We start from the raw sequence: 17,969 nt of genomic DNA, 5'->3' as shown, positions 1-17,969 counted from the left end.
GCGTCAAGTTCCTGAAGGTGTTCGAGGAGAAGAAAGACCTGCCGGAGATGAAGATCCTGACGGTGGAGCCGCTTTTTGCTCTGCCGTTGCAACGGGACCAGGTGGCGACGGTGCATCTCTACAACCCCTACGTCCCTGTCACCAACGTGCTCACCTTCCTCACCAGGTACTTCGACAAGGTTGGGAGCTACACCGAGTTTAGAGATGATTTGGGGATCTGGACATGCAAACGCCAGCTAAAGGTCACGCTCAAGACCAACGGTAAGGGAGCCCAAACTTTGTCGGTCATGCGGCAAGGCTGGTCATGTGGCGGCCAACTGCAGCGCCGTCCTCTGCAAGAACTGCAAACAGGAAGGGCACCAGACAAAAGACTGCAAACAGACTAAGTGCTGCAACCTGTGTGGCGAGGCAGGTCACCTTTACAGGACCTGCCTCAAATGCTGCCTCACTTATGCACAGGCAGCCAAAGCCAGTGAGGGGGAAGCAGAAGAAATGCTTTGTGTCACTCCAATCACCAAGGCCCCCAGGGAGAACAACGGGACAAAGGGGGACACAAAGGGAGACAAGGTGGAGGAAAAGAGTGAGGCAACAGAATTGCCTCAATCAACAGCACTGCCCCCTGAACCTCCCACTCCTCAGGAGAGCGAATCAATGGAGGAGGAGGAGGCAGCAGTGGAAAAGCAGCAGGGGGAGTGGCAGACAGTGAAGACAGCCAAAAGGAAGAAGGGGCTAAGAAAGAACAAGCCATTTCCCAGACAAGTGGCAAGAGGCATCTCCCATCCTACACAGATGACTAGGGCAGCAGCTCTTCGGACGAAGAAGTGCCAGGGCGGCACTGATAGAAGAAGCGGCAAAGCTCTAGGGAGTTGGAGGATGAGACACCCGAGCTCCAGAACATTGGAGACAATGAGGAGACCAGCACACCCCAACTTTGCCTACAACCCGAAGAGGCCAGTGCACCACAACCCCAGGAATCTGGGAGCAGTGACGCGATCAGCGCACCCCAGCTCTGGGAAGCTGGGAGCAGCAACGCCCCAGAGGGGGAGAGGTTTGGAGAAGATTCTCCAACAAAGGTCATTTCAAACCCCACTCTCGGCATGGACCCCCAGATGCCACCCGAGCAGAACACTGCCAATGGGGATTTCCTCAACCCATCCAAAGTGAGGCAATTTGAGCACACTATGGGTATGAAGGAGCAGACTAAAGGTCTGGGACTCTCAGAGACAACTCAGAGACTCTCAGTTTGGTAAGAGAATTAATGCTTCAAAATGAGTTTAAAGATTGTATCCATAAATGTGGTTAGCATTAAATCTACTACGTGATGTGTTGTGACCTTGGACTACATTGCCAAGGTCAAAGCTGACCTGTTGTTTCTGCAGGAGTGTGCGATACCGCACCTCAGCTCCTACAGGCAATGGTCACGATGGTAGTCCCATGGGCCATCGATCTGGTCGGGTGGAAACAACTCTCGTTCCTCCGGCCTGGGCATTCTGCTGCGGGGAGGCAACTTCCCCGTCTCCCAGGTTAAGGAGGTGGTGGGCGGGCACCTCCTCGTAGCAGACGTAATGTACAAGAACAGTCCACTCCGGTTAATTAACGTGTAAGCCCCGTCACAAGGGGCTGAGCGGCTGGAGGTTTTTCAGCAGCTCCCACTGCTGCTGGCGACCTCCAGGCTGGTCATTCTGGGTGGTGATTCCAACTGCATCATCGATGTGGCTGGACGATCCGGCAGGGCCGACAGCAGATTGGATGCTATGTCCAGATCCCGGATGGAAACAATGAAGGATGCCAAGCTGCATGACGTCTTCAGCAACCCTGCAGACGGAGCGCAGCGTAGATACACCTGGTCGCAGCCAGACGGGTCCATCCGTTCCAGGATAGACTTCCTGTTTGTGTCCCATGCATTCGCAGTCAAATCCACCGATGTCAAGCCAGTGTTCTTCTCTGACCACTGCCTCCTACTGGCTGACTGTCACTTAGAGAAGGACCAGAAGGCGGGCAGGGGGGCATGGAAGCTAAATGTGCAACTGCTGACCCCAGAGAACATTGAGGACCTCAAGAGGGATTACAAAGGTTGGAGAACCGTGAAACCCCACTTTGAGTCCCTGACACACCGGTGGGAAGTGATCAAGAGAAACATCAAGAGGTTTTTCATTCTCAAAGGCACCCAGAAAGCTAGAAAGGAACAGAGGGAAATGTCCCGACTCCAGAAAAACATGCAGAATCTGCTCCGGCTGCAGTCGATGGGGGTCGATATCAAGGAGGAACTCCAAAAGGTGAAGAGCCAGCAAGCCTCGCTCTTTGCCTCGGAGGCCTCCAAGATCATCTTCCGTTCCAGAGTCCGCTCCGTGGAGCAGGATGAGACGTGCTCACGTTTCTTCTTCCAAAAGGTACACAGAGAGAGCTCTGTGATCAGCAGCCTGAAGGAAGAAGACGGCTCAGTAAAGTCATCACAGTCCGACATTTTGAGGATCAGCAAATACTTTTATGCCAGATTGTATGATGTGAAGCCCACAGACAGCACGGCCTCCCAGTCCTTCCTGTCCTCTATCATGGAGGTCTTAGATGACAGTACACGGGAGAGCCTGGACAAACTGCTAACTCCTGACGAACTGACTGAGGCCCTTGAGTCCTTCGAGAAGAGTAAAACTCCCGGAAGCGACGGCTTGCCAGCGGAGTTGTATTCGGCTCTGTGACTGGATGGGCCCAGACCTGCTAGAAGTGTACGAGAGTATGCTCCTGACTGGCAGTATGTCAGAATCCACAAGGAAAGGCATCATCACCCTAATCTACAAGCACAAGGGGGAAAGGGAGGAAATTAGAAATTGGTGACCCATTTCACAGTTGAATGTGGACTATAAGATTCTGTCTAAAGTCATCGCCAATTGGGTCAAGTCCGCTCTGGAATTGGTGATCCACCCTGACCAGACCTGCACTGTGCCGGGCAGGAAGATCTCTGACAGCCTCGCGCTGCTCAGGGATATGATTGCCTATGTACAGGACAGGGGTGTGGATACCTGCCTCATCAGCCTGGATCAGGAGAAGGCCTTTGACAGAATATCACACACCTACATGGTGGGTGTGCTCTCCAAAATTGGGTTTGGGGAGGGAATTCGCAATTGGATCCAACTGCTCCAAACTAACATCAGTAGTGCAGTCTCAATCAATGGATGGGAATCAGATAGCTTTCCTAAATCTGGAGTCAGGCAGGGCTGCCCTCTCTCCCCTGTTCTTTTTGTGTGTTGCATAGACCCCTTTGCTGAGTCCATCAGGAAGGATCCGGGCATAAGAGGAGTGATGATCCCAGGTAGTGGAGGCACTCAGATCAAAGCCTCCCTGTACATGAATGATGTCGCTGTCTTCTGCTCGGATCTGCTGTCGGTGCACAGACTGATCCACATCTGCGACCAGTTCGAACTGGCCTCGGGAGCCAAGGTAAATCATGGGAAGAGCGAGGCTATGTTCTTCGGGAACTGGGCTGACCGATCCTTTGTCCCCTTCACTGTCAGGGCTGACAGCCTGAAGGTGCTGGGGATATGGTTCGGAGGGACCAGGGCACGCTTTAGAAACTGGAAGGAGCGAGTGTCTGTGGTGAAAAGGAAACTGGGCATGTGGGAGCGACGCTCCCTCTCCATTGCGGGTAAGAATCTGGTCATCAGGTGTGAGGCACTCTCGCTGTTGCTGTACGTGGAGCAGGTCTGGCCCATTCCACACCCCTGCGTGGTGGCGATCACCTGAGCCATCTTCCGCTTTATCTGGAGGTCAAAAATGGATTGTGTCCACAGGGACACGATGTACAAGCCTCTAGATAAAGGGGGAAAAAACGTGCCCAACATCGCCCTCATACTGATGGCCACCTTTGTGTGTGGCTGCATCAAGTGGTGCGTAGACCCTCACTACACAAACACCAAGTGTCACTACATGCTGAGGTTCTAACTGTCCCCGGTGTTGCGAAGGATGGGTCTGGCCACACTGCCGCAGAACGGTCCGTGCCGGACCACCTGTCCCTCGTGGAAAAATTTATGTAGAGCAACACCTTTGACCACAAGTCCATCAGGCAGTGGTCGGCACGTAACGTCTTAAAGGCCCTGCGGGAAAAGGAGATGGTGGATCCTGTGGGATGGTTCCCCGAGCAGACTGTCAAAAAGTCATTTGGCAGAATGCCTCATCACCAGAACTTTCCAACAAGCACCAAGACGTAGCTTGGCTGGTGGTGAGAAGGGCTCTCCCCGTCAGATCCTTCCAACACAGCAGGAGTCTCACCCCCTCTGCACGTTGCCCTCGAGGTGGATGTGGTGGGGAAGAGACTGTTGTTCACCTCCTTGTAGATTGTGCCTTTGCAAAGAAGGTCTGGAGAGAGATGCAGTGGTTCCTGTCGAGTTTCATCCCAAGCAGTCCATCCAGAGCAGGACTCTGTGTTCTATGGGCTGTTCCCATGGACACATACTGAGACAAACATCAGCTGCAGCTGGAGGATCATCAACTCAGTGAAAGACGCTCTTTGGTCTGCCCGAAACTTGTTGGTCTTCCAGTGCAAAGAGTTATCCTCGCCCGAGTGTTGCAGGCTGGCACATTCCAAGGTCCAGGACTATGTGCTGAGGGACGCACTAAAGCTTGGGGCAACTGCCGCAAAGGCGCAATGGGGAAGGGTCGCTGCCTAAGACCTTTCTGCCACAGTGAACCGAGGGACTGGGAACTGTGAAGAGCCCCTCGGGATGTACAGCTCACAATGAATGTCTGCCAATGATTGTAATATTCATTGTTTGTACTGATACACCTTGTGATTCATGTTGTAAAAGTTGAATCTGATTGTATTTTTGTGATGCTGATTTTGAAATGGTTTGAAATGTTGTTGAAGATTTTTTTATGAATAAAGTATATTTTTGCAAAAAAAAATATATCTGCTGGCCCACCCAGTGAAGGACACATGCCATCCAGCCTGGCCTGCCCCGCTGCCCTACCCTCCGGCCTGGCCTGCCCCGCTGCCCTACCCTCCGGCCTGGCCTGCCCCGCTGCCCTACCCTCCGGCCTGGCCAGTCCCGCTGCCCTACCCTCCAGCCTGGCCTGCCCCGCTGCCCTACCCTCCGGCCTGGCCTGCCCCGCTGCCCTACCCTCCGGCCTGGCCTGCCCCGCTGCCCTACCCTCCGGCCTGGCCTGTCCCGATGGCCTACCCTCCGGCCTGGCCTGCCCCGCTGCCCTACCCTCCGGCCTGGCCTGCCCCGATGGCCTACCCTCCGGCCTGGCCTGCCCCGATTGCCTACCCTCCGGCCTTGCATAACCTCCATGGCCCCTCTGCAGAGCCCTTCACCCAACCATTTCGAGCAGCCTCGCAAAGAGAGCAGGGCTCCCTTTATACAGGCTGTAGGGTCACCATTGGACCCTGTGAGCTGAGCGCACCTACGCATGCCCACTCCCAGTCCGCACCCCCGCCATGCAGAAAATTCTGCCCTGTGTGTATGTGTGTGTGTGTGTGAGAGAGAGAGAGAGAGAGTGCCTGCGTGTGTGTGTGAGACCCTGTTTGTGCATGTTTGCATGTGTGAGAGACAGTCTGTTTGTGTGTGTGTGTGTGTGTGTGTGTGTGTATGTATGTGTGTGTGGGTGTGTGTGGTGTGTGTGGTGTATTTGGGAGGAGTCTCTGTGTGTATCTGAGAGGGAGTGTGTGTGTGACAGAGAGAGTGAGTGTGTGTGTTTGAGAGAGAGAGAGAGAGAGAATAGATGACTCTGGGTGATTGCGTGTGAGGGAGAACTCTGAGATCTGGAATGAACCGGAAACACACATGTCTTCATCCTCCTCCCTTCCCAAAAATCTACCCACAAAACAGGTTGGGAGAGGAGGAAAACCCAGGCTGAAAGGCAACCCACTTCCAACCCCAGCTTTTGTATGAATTCCGCTGAGGCCAGCATGGAATGCGCATCACCAGAGATGAATGCAAGGTCAGTGTTAGTTAAACCCAACTCCTTAGGTAAGGCCTGGTCCCCACCCCTTCCCTAGTGACCCTGGGGCCAGTCTGTCCCTCTCTAGCTCTGTTCCTTAAGCAAAAGGGCAAACAAAAAAGTTTATTTTTCATATACGGAACACTTCTTGGTGAACTCTGCTGCTTGGCATATTTTAATGGATATGTTTATCAATTACTCTTTTTTGAAATGTGTTGCCTTGACATTAAACATCAATTTCAGAAATATCCACGTTGTACGAAACCTTGTCTTATCGAAATTTTATCATTGGCCCCTTGAGTGAGAAGAAAATTGAAATATGGTTCCCCACCTGAAAAGGTTGGACAAACCTGACCCATAAGGTTAAATTAAGACTGCTTGTTTTGTCTAATTCTTTCAAATACAATCAAGTTTGCGTTTTGTTTCAAAACATGGAATTTTGTGGGATAGTTCGGTTTAGCATTTTACTAGACTTTCAGATTTCTTCTAACAGTCCCTAACTGGATTGTAACAAGGGAGTGAATGCTTAAGGCAGTAGTTGAGGTGCCAATCAAGCAGGCTGCTTTGTCCTGGATGGTGTCAGGTTTCTTGAGTGTTGTTGGAACTGCACTCATCCAGGCAAGTGGAGAATATTTCATCACATTCCTGACTCGTGACTTGTAGGTGGTGGGCAGGTTTGGGGAATCAGGTGAGTTACTTGTCACAGAATACCCAGCCACTGACCTGTACTTGTAACTACAGTATTTATTCGGCTGGTAGTAAGTTTCTAATCAATGGTAACTCACAAAACGTTGCAGGCAGGTAATTCTGTAATGGTAATGCTGTTGAATGTCAAGGGCGATGGTTAGGTTCTCTATTGTTCAAGATGGAATTGCCTGGGACTTGTGTGGCATGAATATTACTTGCCACTTAGCAACCCAAGCCTGAATGTTGTCCAGGTCTTGCTGTTTATGAACATAAACTGCATCTGGATCTGATGAGTCACGATGGTGCAAAACACTGTGCATCATCAGCGAACATCCATATTTCTGACCTTATATTGGAGGGAAGGTTATTGATGAAGCAGCTGAAGATGGCTGGGCCTAGGACACTACCCTAAGGAACTCTTGCATTGATGTCCTGGGTCTGTGATGATTGGCTCCACCAATGGAGAGTTTTCCCTCTGATTCCCATTGACTCCAGTTTTGCTCGGGCTCCTTGATGCCACACTTTGTCAAATGCTGCCTTGACGTCAAGGGTAGCCACTGTCACCTCACCTCGGGAGTTCCGTTCTTTTATCCATGTTTGAACCAAGGCTGTAATGAGGTCAGGAGCTGAGTGACCCTGGCAGAATCCAAACTGTGCATCAGTGAGCAGGTTATTGCTAAGCAAGTGCCACTTGATAGCACTGCTGATGACACTTTCCATCAATTTACTGAAGCTTAAGAAAAGGCTTATGGGGTGGTGATTGGTCAGATTGGATTTGTCCTGTTTTTGTGGAAAGGACATACCTGGGCAATTTTCCACATTGTTAGATAAATCCAGCATTATAGCTGTATTAGAACAGCCAGGCTAGGGGCGTGGCCAACTCTGGAGCACAAGTCTTCAGTACTGCAACAGGTTGTTGTCTAGGCCCATTGCTTTTTTGTCATATCCTGTGCCTTCAGCCATGTCTTTATATCACATGGAGTGAACTGAGTTGGCTGAAGACTGGCACCTGTGATGCTGGGGACCTTTGGAGGAGACCGAGATGGATCATCCACTCAACACTTCTGGCTGAAGATGGCTGCAAATGCTTCAGCCTTATATTTTGCACTGATGTGCTAGACTCCCCCATCATTGAGAATGAAGATATTTGTGGAGCTTCCTCCTCCTCTTAACTGTTTAATTGTCTACCACCATCCATGACCGGTTGTGGCAGGACTGCAAAGCTTTGATCTGATCTGTTGGCTGCGGAATTGCTTCACTCTATTGCATGCTACTTCTGCTGTTTGGCATGCATGTTGTTCACCACATTAACACCTCATTTATATGAGAACACAACGGCAGAAGTGGATGAGAAATGACCCCATCCTCAACCCCAGCCCCACCCCCACCCCCAGTCCCCGGCTCTCTCCCCTCTTCCTGGCCATCAGGTCCTGGGACAAAACTTTCATCATCTGTGGGGACATTAAAATTTGTGGCCAATTCACTCCTGCCAAATTTGGAAAATCTCTCAGAGTTATTTGTATCCAGTAATTGAGACCAACACCTTAGCCGTTGCCTACTTAATACTGCACATACAGGCCAGGAGCCTTTTGTTCCCACAAAATGCTTGCAATTGTCTGTAACTGCTGTGATAATTTGTTTACTTTGACTGAGACAATAATCCTAAGAAGTGCTCATCTCTGCAATGGTGCGTACATATCAACTGTCCAAACCTAACTCACTTGATGTGAATTCTCACCATTCAATAGAGGGAAATGATCCTTCTCTCCAATGGAGAAAATTACTGCATTAGAGAGACCATGTTATTGGATGACTGATGAATTGCTTCACGAGCCTTCACGTGTCAAAATATGATAATAAATGATTGCAATGTTTGCTTTCAATCTTTTCCTTGTACCACTTCATTGTAAACAAGGCTACTCAAAGTTTTTGATGTAGATTTTTCTGAATGTTCAATTAGCATTTGGACAGTGAACAGTGGAGCAGGTGAATGATCGTCCTTCCCATCTGATTTATAGGGACTGTAGAAAGAGACAGCCCAGAGATGAGAGAATGGGTTAAATAGAATATATGGTTGAGTTGAACAATGGCAGATTCAATTTCATGGAGGTAAGTGCAAAATGCAACATGCATACTTCATGAAATAGTCAAAAGAGAGCCAAGTGTGTTTGTAAACTCAACAAGTCCAACAAATGAAAAGCAGCAACCAACAAAGCCAAGTGGGTGTTGAACACCAGCCAATACAGTACAGTATAGTCAAGGGATGTAATCGCTGGTCAGACAGCAGCTTGACCACTATATCCAGTTCTGGTCACTGAGAGACAAAGGAGACCTTCAGGTAGAGAAAAACATTGGGTTTAAGTTATGAGGAGGGAGTGGAAAGCCTTGGGCTGTTCAACATGAAAAGAGGAGGTTTGGGGGGTGATTGTATAAGGCGGTATAAGATTGCTAAAGGAATGCACAACATTTATCCAGAATATTACTTTAAACTAAATTGTATGGATAGGACAATGGGATATAGGGTCAAACTAGGAAAAGTTGGCTTTTGGATTGATATCAGGATATTCTTCTTCACAGGGATAATCAGTGTTTGGGATAGACATCAGGCTGGAGAGGTGGAGCTCAAAACTCTGGACGTGTTTAAGCAACAACTAAATGCAGCAATAGGGAAAGTGTATGATGCTTCAGGGTGGCTGAATTAAGATGGGTTGAATGGCCTTCCTCATCTTTAAGTATTAATTTTAAGCGTGAAATTGTTTAGAGATAGCAAGCAGTTAACAAATACATTCTGAGAGACGAAAAAGTGAGCATACACGCCCTGTTTCAGAATGTCACCAGGCCCACATACACCAAGGTTCCCTAAATCAAAATGACGGTTAGCCGAATTGTCTCCTCCTGTCTAAAATTTCAGTGCTTTATTGCATGATTTTTACCTTTTCCTGCAGATAAACATTGCCAGGAGAACGATGAGCCCAGTCACTAAAGCAAAACAGATCCAAATGATTGTTGTGGTATCATATCGGAGTGATACTACAGGAGAAAGAGAAAAAAAAAAGTGTTGATGTAATAAGATGTCACAACATGAAGCAATTGGATTTTGTTCCTGCTTCTCATGATTAAGCATCATTGAAATAAATGAACAACCTGATATTTCCCTTTAATAACCAGTGATTCAGACACATGTGATATGAAGCTTATGCCCAGTCATGGCTTTTGGATTGATATCAGGATATTCTTCTTCACAGGGATAATCAGTGTTTGGGATAGACATCAGGCTGGAGAGGTGGAGCTCAAAACTCTGGACATGTTTAAGCAACAACTAAATGCAGCGATAGGGAAGTGTATGATGCTTCAATGATGGTTGCCATGGAGACTAATGATAATCACAACATGTAACTCTTTTGAGTACAAACACGTTTCCATCTGTTTCAGATGAAGTTGCATTGTTTCATAGTTTGCCATTGTGAGATTTGAACTCTTGATAATCTTTTAAATGAAAACCAAATCAACAAAATTGGGATAAATCAGGCACAGCCCCTAATTCAGGTCAGCTGTAAAACCAAGAACAAAGTTTAAAGGAAACTTACAAACTTTAAATCAAAATGTGATTAAAGGGGTCAACAAAACACCCCAGTCCCCGCGGTGCCCACCGAGCACGGAAGGCCTCGAGAGTGCCAGCAGACACCGTGTGCTCCTTCTCCAGGGACATCCGGCAGCGAACGTAGCCACAGAAGAGGGACAAACAATCGGGCGGGACTCCCCCGTCGATCGCCCGCTGCCTGGACCTGTTAATTGCCAACTTGGCCAGGCCCAGGAGCAGGTTCACGAGGAGGTCCTCCTCCTTCCCGACCCCCTTCTGCACCGGGTGCCCATAGATCAGGAGCGTGGGGCTGAAGTGCAAACAAAACATCAATAAAAGGTTTTTCAAATAACTAAAAAGGGAGTGCAGCCTACAACACCCTATGTATACATGGTCCACGGACTCCACAAGACCGCAAAAAGGGCACGTGTCCTGAGAGTCCGTGAACCTATGCATCCTCTTATTATAGGGGACTGCTGCATGCAACACCCTCCAACCCAGGTCCCCGATAGAAAGGGGGAGGACACCTCCGTAGAGGGCCTCCCATCGGGGGCCTCCACCGCCGGACGGCAACAAGGCACGCCAGGGCGTGTCCGGTCGACGGACAAGGGCGAGAAAATGGAAGGTGTGCAGCAGCAGTCCGTACAAAAAGCCCCTCTTTGCCGTGCCAAAAGGCACAGAGGGCATGTCCCCTAGGCGGCTCATATTGCGGGGCACCAGCACCCGAGGGAGGGTTCGGGGCTTGGGACCAATGTGGAATTCCGTCCGAACAGGGGAACGCTCAGACGGAAGACCACCGCGCACCTGGGCCACCTCAAGACCCAAAATAACGTCGGGTCCGAGCACAACCGTTCTCAGGTCTTGGATGCCATCGGCTGCGACCTGGACACTCACAGACGCGCGTCGCGCCAACTCCTGCGGGAGCATCCAGCCCAGTCCTCCGCCACCCAGCACGTCCCCGATCCTGGTCACCCCTGCGGCCACAGCCCTCCTCTCCGCCAACCACTGAAAAGGACAGAGGGGCGGATTTCTGAGCAGCGGCTCTCTGACGATAGCCACTACTCCTGACGGGGGAGAGCTGCGTCGCGAGGCGACCACTTTCCAGACTTTGATCAGGTCCTGGTAAAAGACGGGCAACGCCTGCAAGGAGCCACCGAGGCCCAGCTGTTCTATAAACAGGAGCTGCACGTCATAATTCAGGCCGTGCACCTGACGGAAGAAATACGTCATCAGGGCACACCATCTAGCAGGAGGCTCGACGTAGAGGTATCACTGCAGGGTCTGAAGGCGGAAAGTCGCCACCTGTGTGCGTAGGCACACACATTTTACAGTTGATAGAAACAACCTAACCTCTTACCTCACAAACCCTTGTAACTCTTTTGAGTACAAACATGTTTCCATGTTCCTATTCAGATGAAGTTACATTGTTTCATAGTTTGCCATTGTGAGATTTGAACTCTTGATACTCTTTCGAGTACAAACCTGTTTCCATCTGTTTCAGATGAAGTCACATTGTTCCATAGTTTGCCATTGTGAGATTTGAACTCTTGATCTTGGGGTTACAAACCCAGTGCCATAACCACTTGGCTATTTAAGCCAAGCTTAAACTTTCTGTGCAGCTGTAACTCTTTCGAGTACAAACCCATTTCCATCTGTTTCAGATGAAGTTACATTGTTTCGCCATTGTGAGATTTGAACTCTTGATCTTGGGGTTACAAACCCAGTACCATAACCACTTGGCTATTTAGGCCAAGCCAAGGAAAGCTCCTGGTGGCTTTTAACTCTTTCAAGTACAAACCTGTTCCATCTGTTTCAGATGAAGTTACATTGTTTCATAGTTTGCCATTGTGAGATTTGAACTCTTGATACTCTTTTTGAGTAAACCTGTTTCCATCTGTTTCAGATGAAGTTACATTGTTTCATAGTTTTGCCATTGTGAGATTTGAACTCTTGATCTTGGGATAACAAACCCAGTACCATAACCACTTGGCTATTTAGGCCAAGCTATGTATTTGAAGTAGACATCTCAATTTTAAAACAAGTTAAGTAGTGTTGGGACACTTGTGATAACTTTATGCAAATGTTTAATTACAAATGAGGGTTGAAGCTGTTACCCCTTTTGCGAATTGTGTTTCACTTGAGTGTTAATTGTATTCAGGTGGTAGGCATTCATTGGGGACTCAAAAAAAATAAGAACAAAGTTAAACTGTGTGTGTTGGTTGGAGGGGCACAGCGTGTACTTCTATAAATAGGGGCTTGTAAGTGTATAAAGACAAAACCCCTGTATTCTATCCTTCACTGTCTGGCTATCTGAGTTTTAACACTTTCGGTTTTTGTGATTACCTCAAATATGTAGACCATAAACTGTACTTGGTGACATCGGTGAAGACGATGCTTGCTTGTGAGTTTTCTTTAGTCAATCATAATTATCACAATGTATAATGTGTGCATTATCTATGGTATCTTTATACTGTGGCCCAGATTTTCACTTCCAGGTCAGGTGCACAGAGACAGGAGAATTCCCAGCTCTGCGAACCTGAGTTTTTAAAATGACTGCCCAGACTTGGATGTTTGGTCTGGGGTGGTGGGCTAGAATAGGAGTCATTGAGGACTACCCAGGAAGAATTGAGGAGGTTGCCGGGTGTGGAGGCGGGCTGAACTTGTCTTTGGCCTCCAGCACTTGGTCCAAAAATAAAGATTAAATCATCCCTCCCAGCACTTACCCCTCACACCTCCTCAACTGTGGCACATTTCCCATTCTCTATCCATGGCGACCCATGCCACTTCATGCCCTGTATGCCCTATGGCTCATCATACCTTCCATGCCAACATATGCTCTTCCACCCATCCCATTTCCCTTTATAACCCCTATACCAACTTAATGCAACTCATACCAACCCTTGCCCCCAACTACCACCCTTTGCCCTTACACCTAACATACCAACTCACCTAGTATCCACCATGGGCAAACATTACGACCCATGCAGAGACAAGATGAAATAAAGTTCTATAAAATAAAGCTCACAATGTCTGTTGCAGACTTCACTGCATTGAAAATAAACACTCTGTTTCATAAAAACCCATTTACTATTCCTTCAACTAAATAAAGCTTTATGGAACAAACATTTCATTCAAGTGCAACAATCTTGGAATTCATAGTGCCACGTAAAAGAGTCTATAATAATGTAGGCAGAGATGATGGCATCGTGGTAATATCACTAGACTAGTAATCCAGAAAAGGGTTCAAATCCCACAAAGACAGCTAGTGGAATTTAAATTCAATTAATAAACCTGGAAATGAAAGATAGTTTCATGGTCACCATTACTAAGACTATCATTGATTATTGTAAAAACCCGATTAGGAAAGGAAATCTGCTGCCCTTACCTGGTCTGGCCTACATGTGACTCCAGACCTCTTTAACTGCCCTCTACAAAAATTCAGTTCAAGGGCAATTAGGGATGGGCAACAAATTCTGGCCTTGTCAGTGACACCCACATCACATGAAAGAATTTTTAAAAACTTGTAGCTGTCAATCAAGCTATGAAATGACAGGCACCCTACTGTGATAATGAATGGTTGTTAAATCAGTCTTGCAGCCCTTATGCAGTAATGGAAGCCCTCAGGCTTATGTCAACAGAGTAAAATAGCAAGTAATCATTTTTTTTGTAATGGCTCAGACATTTTCTCAAAGATTTATAAGGTAGGGTTTTTAAATGCCTTGATGGCTCCTTTTGACATATGCTTCTAAAAGTTTTGACAATTGTTTTTGGCAGATTTGTTGACATTGACAATGAGTTTGACAGTGATGCATTTATGCATTTTTTGGAACACATTTACACCAGCTTTTAACAATTCCAAGGGCACCTGACTAACCCCACAGGGCACCTTACCTCCCCCAAAAATGTCCAGAGATCAGGTTCAAAGGGGTACCCTGGCTATCCAAATTAATATATCAAGTTGCAGGTCTAATCTGCAATGTCATGTTCCACACTCCTGGCCTCCCAAAATCCTACTTCAGTGGCGGCAGCTGATGATTTAAATGGTCAACTGACTCCTTAAATTGCATATGCATGAAATGTGCCCTGCTCCAATCCTGCCCTCGGGAAAATGGAAAGTGTCATGTTCAGGGACAGGACTTCCAATTTTTGGGCATTTCCACTATTGTCACCACTACTTCCATCATGGCGATTGTGTGGACCTGAGTTCCTCCTGACAAGGCAGAGGAAGAGATTTAGGTTGGAATTTGCACCGGGACAGAGAGGGTCTCAAGCTTAGCCAAAATAGCTCTGCAGCCAGGAAGTCCTGTCCCTGAACCTGGCACTCACCATTTTCACTAGGGTGGAAATAGGAGTAGGTTATAGTTTGCACATCCATAGTTCACCAAGGCAGCTGCGCAATGTAAAAGTAAACTGCCTTCATCAGGTATGATTTTTGTCACCCTGCTTTCTGAAATATGACTCTTGGGCTTTACACTTTTTAAGAGGAGGTCTAAACTTACCAGAGTTCTTTAGAGAGGTAGGGTATCCTTTCAAAGAGGTAAAGGACCCTTTTGTACAGGTCCAGGGACCCATATGGGAGAAATGAAGTGCCCTTTCGGATTATTAAAACTAGGCATGAATGTATCTAAAATATGGATAAACTCACTGGAACTGACAAGTTGTCAAGGCACTTAAATCTCCTGTCCTTTAAATTAAAAACACAGTCTACAGTTTAAAAACTGCTTTCCATTCCACTCTGTCTGCTGACATAGGCCTGAAACTATCATTTTGGATTTGTGCTGCATAACTGATCATGCAACCTATTATTATTACAGTGAGGTGGGTGTCTGTCAGTTTGATTGACAGCTCCAGGTGATTATAAAATCTTTCATCTGGGGTTATGAATACAAATATTTGTTTTGTGAGGGATTAACTACTTGAATAAATGTTTTATTTTATAGTGGATTAAGTAGTTGAAGAAATTTAAATGTAATGATTTTTTTTGTCAATTAGAATTTTCTTTTTGAACAGTGAAGGAAGGCATCAATAGACACTTACTACTTTATTTTATTGTATATCAGGAAAGGCCCTGAGGTCTTCCCATGGTAGATGAGTTGGCATTGAGAGTGTAAGGACAAATGGTGGTGGGTCAGGGGGTATGGGTTGGCATGACTTGACACTAAATTGGCAGAGGGGCAATAAAGGACCATAGTGGTGGGTACATAGATTGGCATGGAGCATATGAGTGGCCATGGTAGTGAGTAGGGGTGCATTGGTTGGCCTGGAGGATATGAAGGGCTATTAAGTTTAGTTGGGGTGCATGAGATGGCATAAAGTGCATGAGGGGCTAAGGGATCAATAGGGGGTGTGAGGTGGCATGAATTAGCATTGATTGTGCATGAGGACTGTGTGGGGGATGGAGGGGGCGTGAGGGTGAGGGCCAACGGTCTGTTTTTTGTTTTATTATTTGTCTTACAATCCCTGGAGCACCAAGGAGGACCTTTCCCACAAACTGCTTCTGCACCCAGTAGGACCCTGTGGCTGCCTCCAAATTCATTCTGGTGGTAGTGGGCCTGACTCCTGTTCAAATACTCACACGCCTTAGAATTAAATTTAGAACATCTGGGTACTTCCTCCCAAGTTGGGTTGCGGAGTCGGGAATCTCGCTAGAGCGAGATTTGGCTTAGTGTTGGGGCCTGTTAGACAGAGTATGCTCCATTAGTGCTGGGCTCTGTTAGACGGAGTGTGGTCTGTTATGGGTGTATTCCTCTCCACTCAATTTTCTTGTATTCATTGCTTCCAGGCAAGAGAATGGCAACTTGCATTGATATAGCAAATTATCCACATTGAAAATGCCCCAAAAAGCTTCACAGAGACATAAAGAAAGAAAATGACACCAAACTAAAGATAGGAGGTAAAAGCAAAATACTGCAGATGTTGGAAATCTGAAACAAAAACAGAAAATGCTGGAAAATCTCAGCAGGTCTGACAGCATCTGTGGAGAGAAAGAGAGTTAACGTTTCGAGTCTATTTCACTCTTCAGAGACTCTATTTTTCAAAGAAAGGAAGTAGTAGGGAGACATGGCCAAAGACTTCACCAGACAGCTGAATTTTAAGGAGGGTCATAAAGGAACAGAGGAAGATGGAAAGATTAAGACAGTGAATTCGAGAGCATTCAGCCTAAGCAGCTGAAGGTACAGCTACCAATAGTGGAGCAAAAAGAGGGGGAATGCGCTAGAGGCCAGAATCAGAGGATTAGAAATGGCGAGAGGAAGTGTAGGGCTGGAGGGGATTACAGAGATAGAGGTCAAATTATGCAGAGTTTTAAACACAAGGAATGGAATTGAGTGCATATGTGGGTCAATCAAGGCTGAATCATACAGAGTAACATTGATACTACATCAAATAAACAGCTCAATAAGTCCTACTGATCTATGTCAGTGTTTAATCATGTAAGGAGGGATGTGTTTCCTTTCTGGAACAGAGGTTCACTAGATTTATTCCTAGAATGGGGGATTATCCTGTGAGCTGAAATTGAGGAGACTGGTCCTAGATTCCCTAGAATTTAGAAGAATGAGAGGCAGTCTCATTGTAACATCCAACATTCCTATGAGGATTGGAAGGGTCAATGCTGGGAGGATGTTTTCCCCTGGCTGAGGAATATAGAACATGGGGTCACCGTCTCAGAATAAGGGCAGGTCATTTAGAACTGAGGTGAGGAGCAATTTTCCACTTCAACTCTCAAAACTGTGAAACTTTGGAATTCCTATTCTAGAAGGTTTAGTCATTAAGTATATTCAAGACCCAGGTTGATAGATTTTTGGATACTTAATGAAATTAATGATAATGTGTGCCAGTGAAGCCTGAACATATTGAATTCCAGATCAGTCTTAAAAAGCAGAGCGACCTACTCTTGCTCTTACCTCTGATGTTCTTATACTCCACACAAGCCTTTCCCACTGCTCCCCTGCTTCCGGTATCTCTCTGACAGTTTCTTGCTCTGCTAAACGTTAAACTTGATGTAGGAGATGAGACAAGCAGCAGAGCTTCTCCCTCTCTAAGAGGGCGGCTGCCCACCTTTCACGTTTAATAAAGTTTTGAAATACCCATTGTCTGGGAACCCGCGCTGCACATACCTGATTTCGCGGTTTCAATCTCGACAGTCTGGCTAAATCGGCCACACCCTGCTGATGTACGAGCTCGAACCTGAAATACATAACGAGTTCCAGGTTTCAGGTTGGAGACTGTCACACTTGTTCCCCTGGCTTTCAGTGTGGAGTAACTCTGCTGTTCCTTACCCTGTGGGACAGTAAAAATACTCCATTTGAGGAGCAGCTTGAGGTAGACTGCTAGTCATAACTCATGTTACACGTCAGTGGCTGTAAACTCAGATAGATATAGAATTAAGAATAGAGCTGTCAAGTCTAATTGGATCATATTCTAGTTGGTTTCATCACATTCTGCCTCCAACCACCCCACCCACATGCTCCCGCCACTGGCTGTCTAATATGTCAATCAGTCACTTATGGTGGCTATGATACCCACAATCATCTGTGCTTCAGGAGCCATTCTACCCATCATGTGGTTATACCAGAATGCGTATATGCCAGGGCTACATCACAACCCAGGAGCATTGTGGCCTTGCTATTTCTGTGAGTCTGGTTAGAATGAAAGTGGCAGTCTGATTTTTGGGTAACTTTTGATTCCAGGAGGTGCTTGGCAATTCTAATTAAAGTGCATAAATCAGAGAAATGAAGGAAAGCTGAAATGAAAGCTATTAATGTTGAAA

At 47.0% G+C, this 17,969-nt stretch overlaps 1 protein-coding gene across 1 annotated transcript in view; it reads right to left on the bottom strand.

The window, feature by feature from the left end:
- epha8 (eph receptor A8) overlaps positions 1–17,969 on the bottom strand; it is a 564,125-nt gene that overhangs the window by 138,413 nt on the left and 407,743 nt on the right. The window contains exons 7-8 of the mRNA XM_041206570.1: positions 17,317–17,479; positions 9,555–9,651 (exon numbers count right to left, since the gene is read on the bottom strand). Of these exons, the coding sequence (XP_041062504.1) occupies positions 9,555–9,651; positions 17,317–17,479 (260 nt within the window). The remainder of the gene's footprint in view (positions 1–9,554; positions 9,652–17,316; positions 17,480–17,969) is intronic.

The sequence above is a fragment of the Carcharodon carcharias genome, chromosome 15, assembly GCF_017639515.1.
Source record: "Carcharodon carcharias isolate sCarCar2 chromosome 15, sCarCar2.pri, whole genome shotgun sequence".
Taxonomy (NCBI): Eukaryota; Metazoa; Chordata; class Chondrichthyes; order Lamniformes; family Lamnidae; genus Carcharodon; species Carcharodon carcharias.
This window is presented reverse-complemented; position numbering and strand designations above follow the sequence as displayed.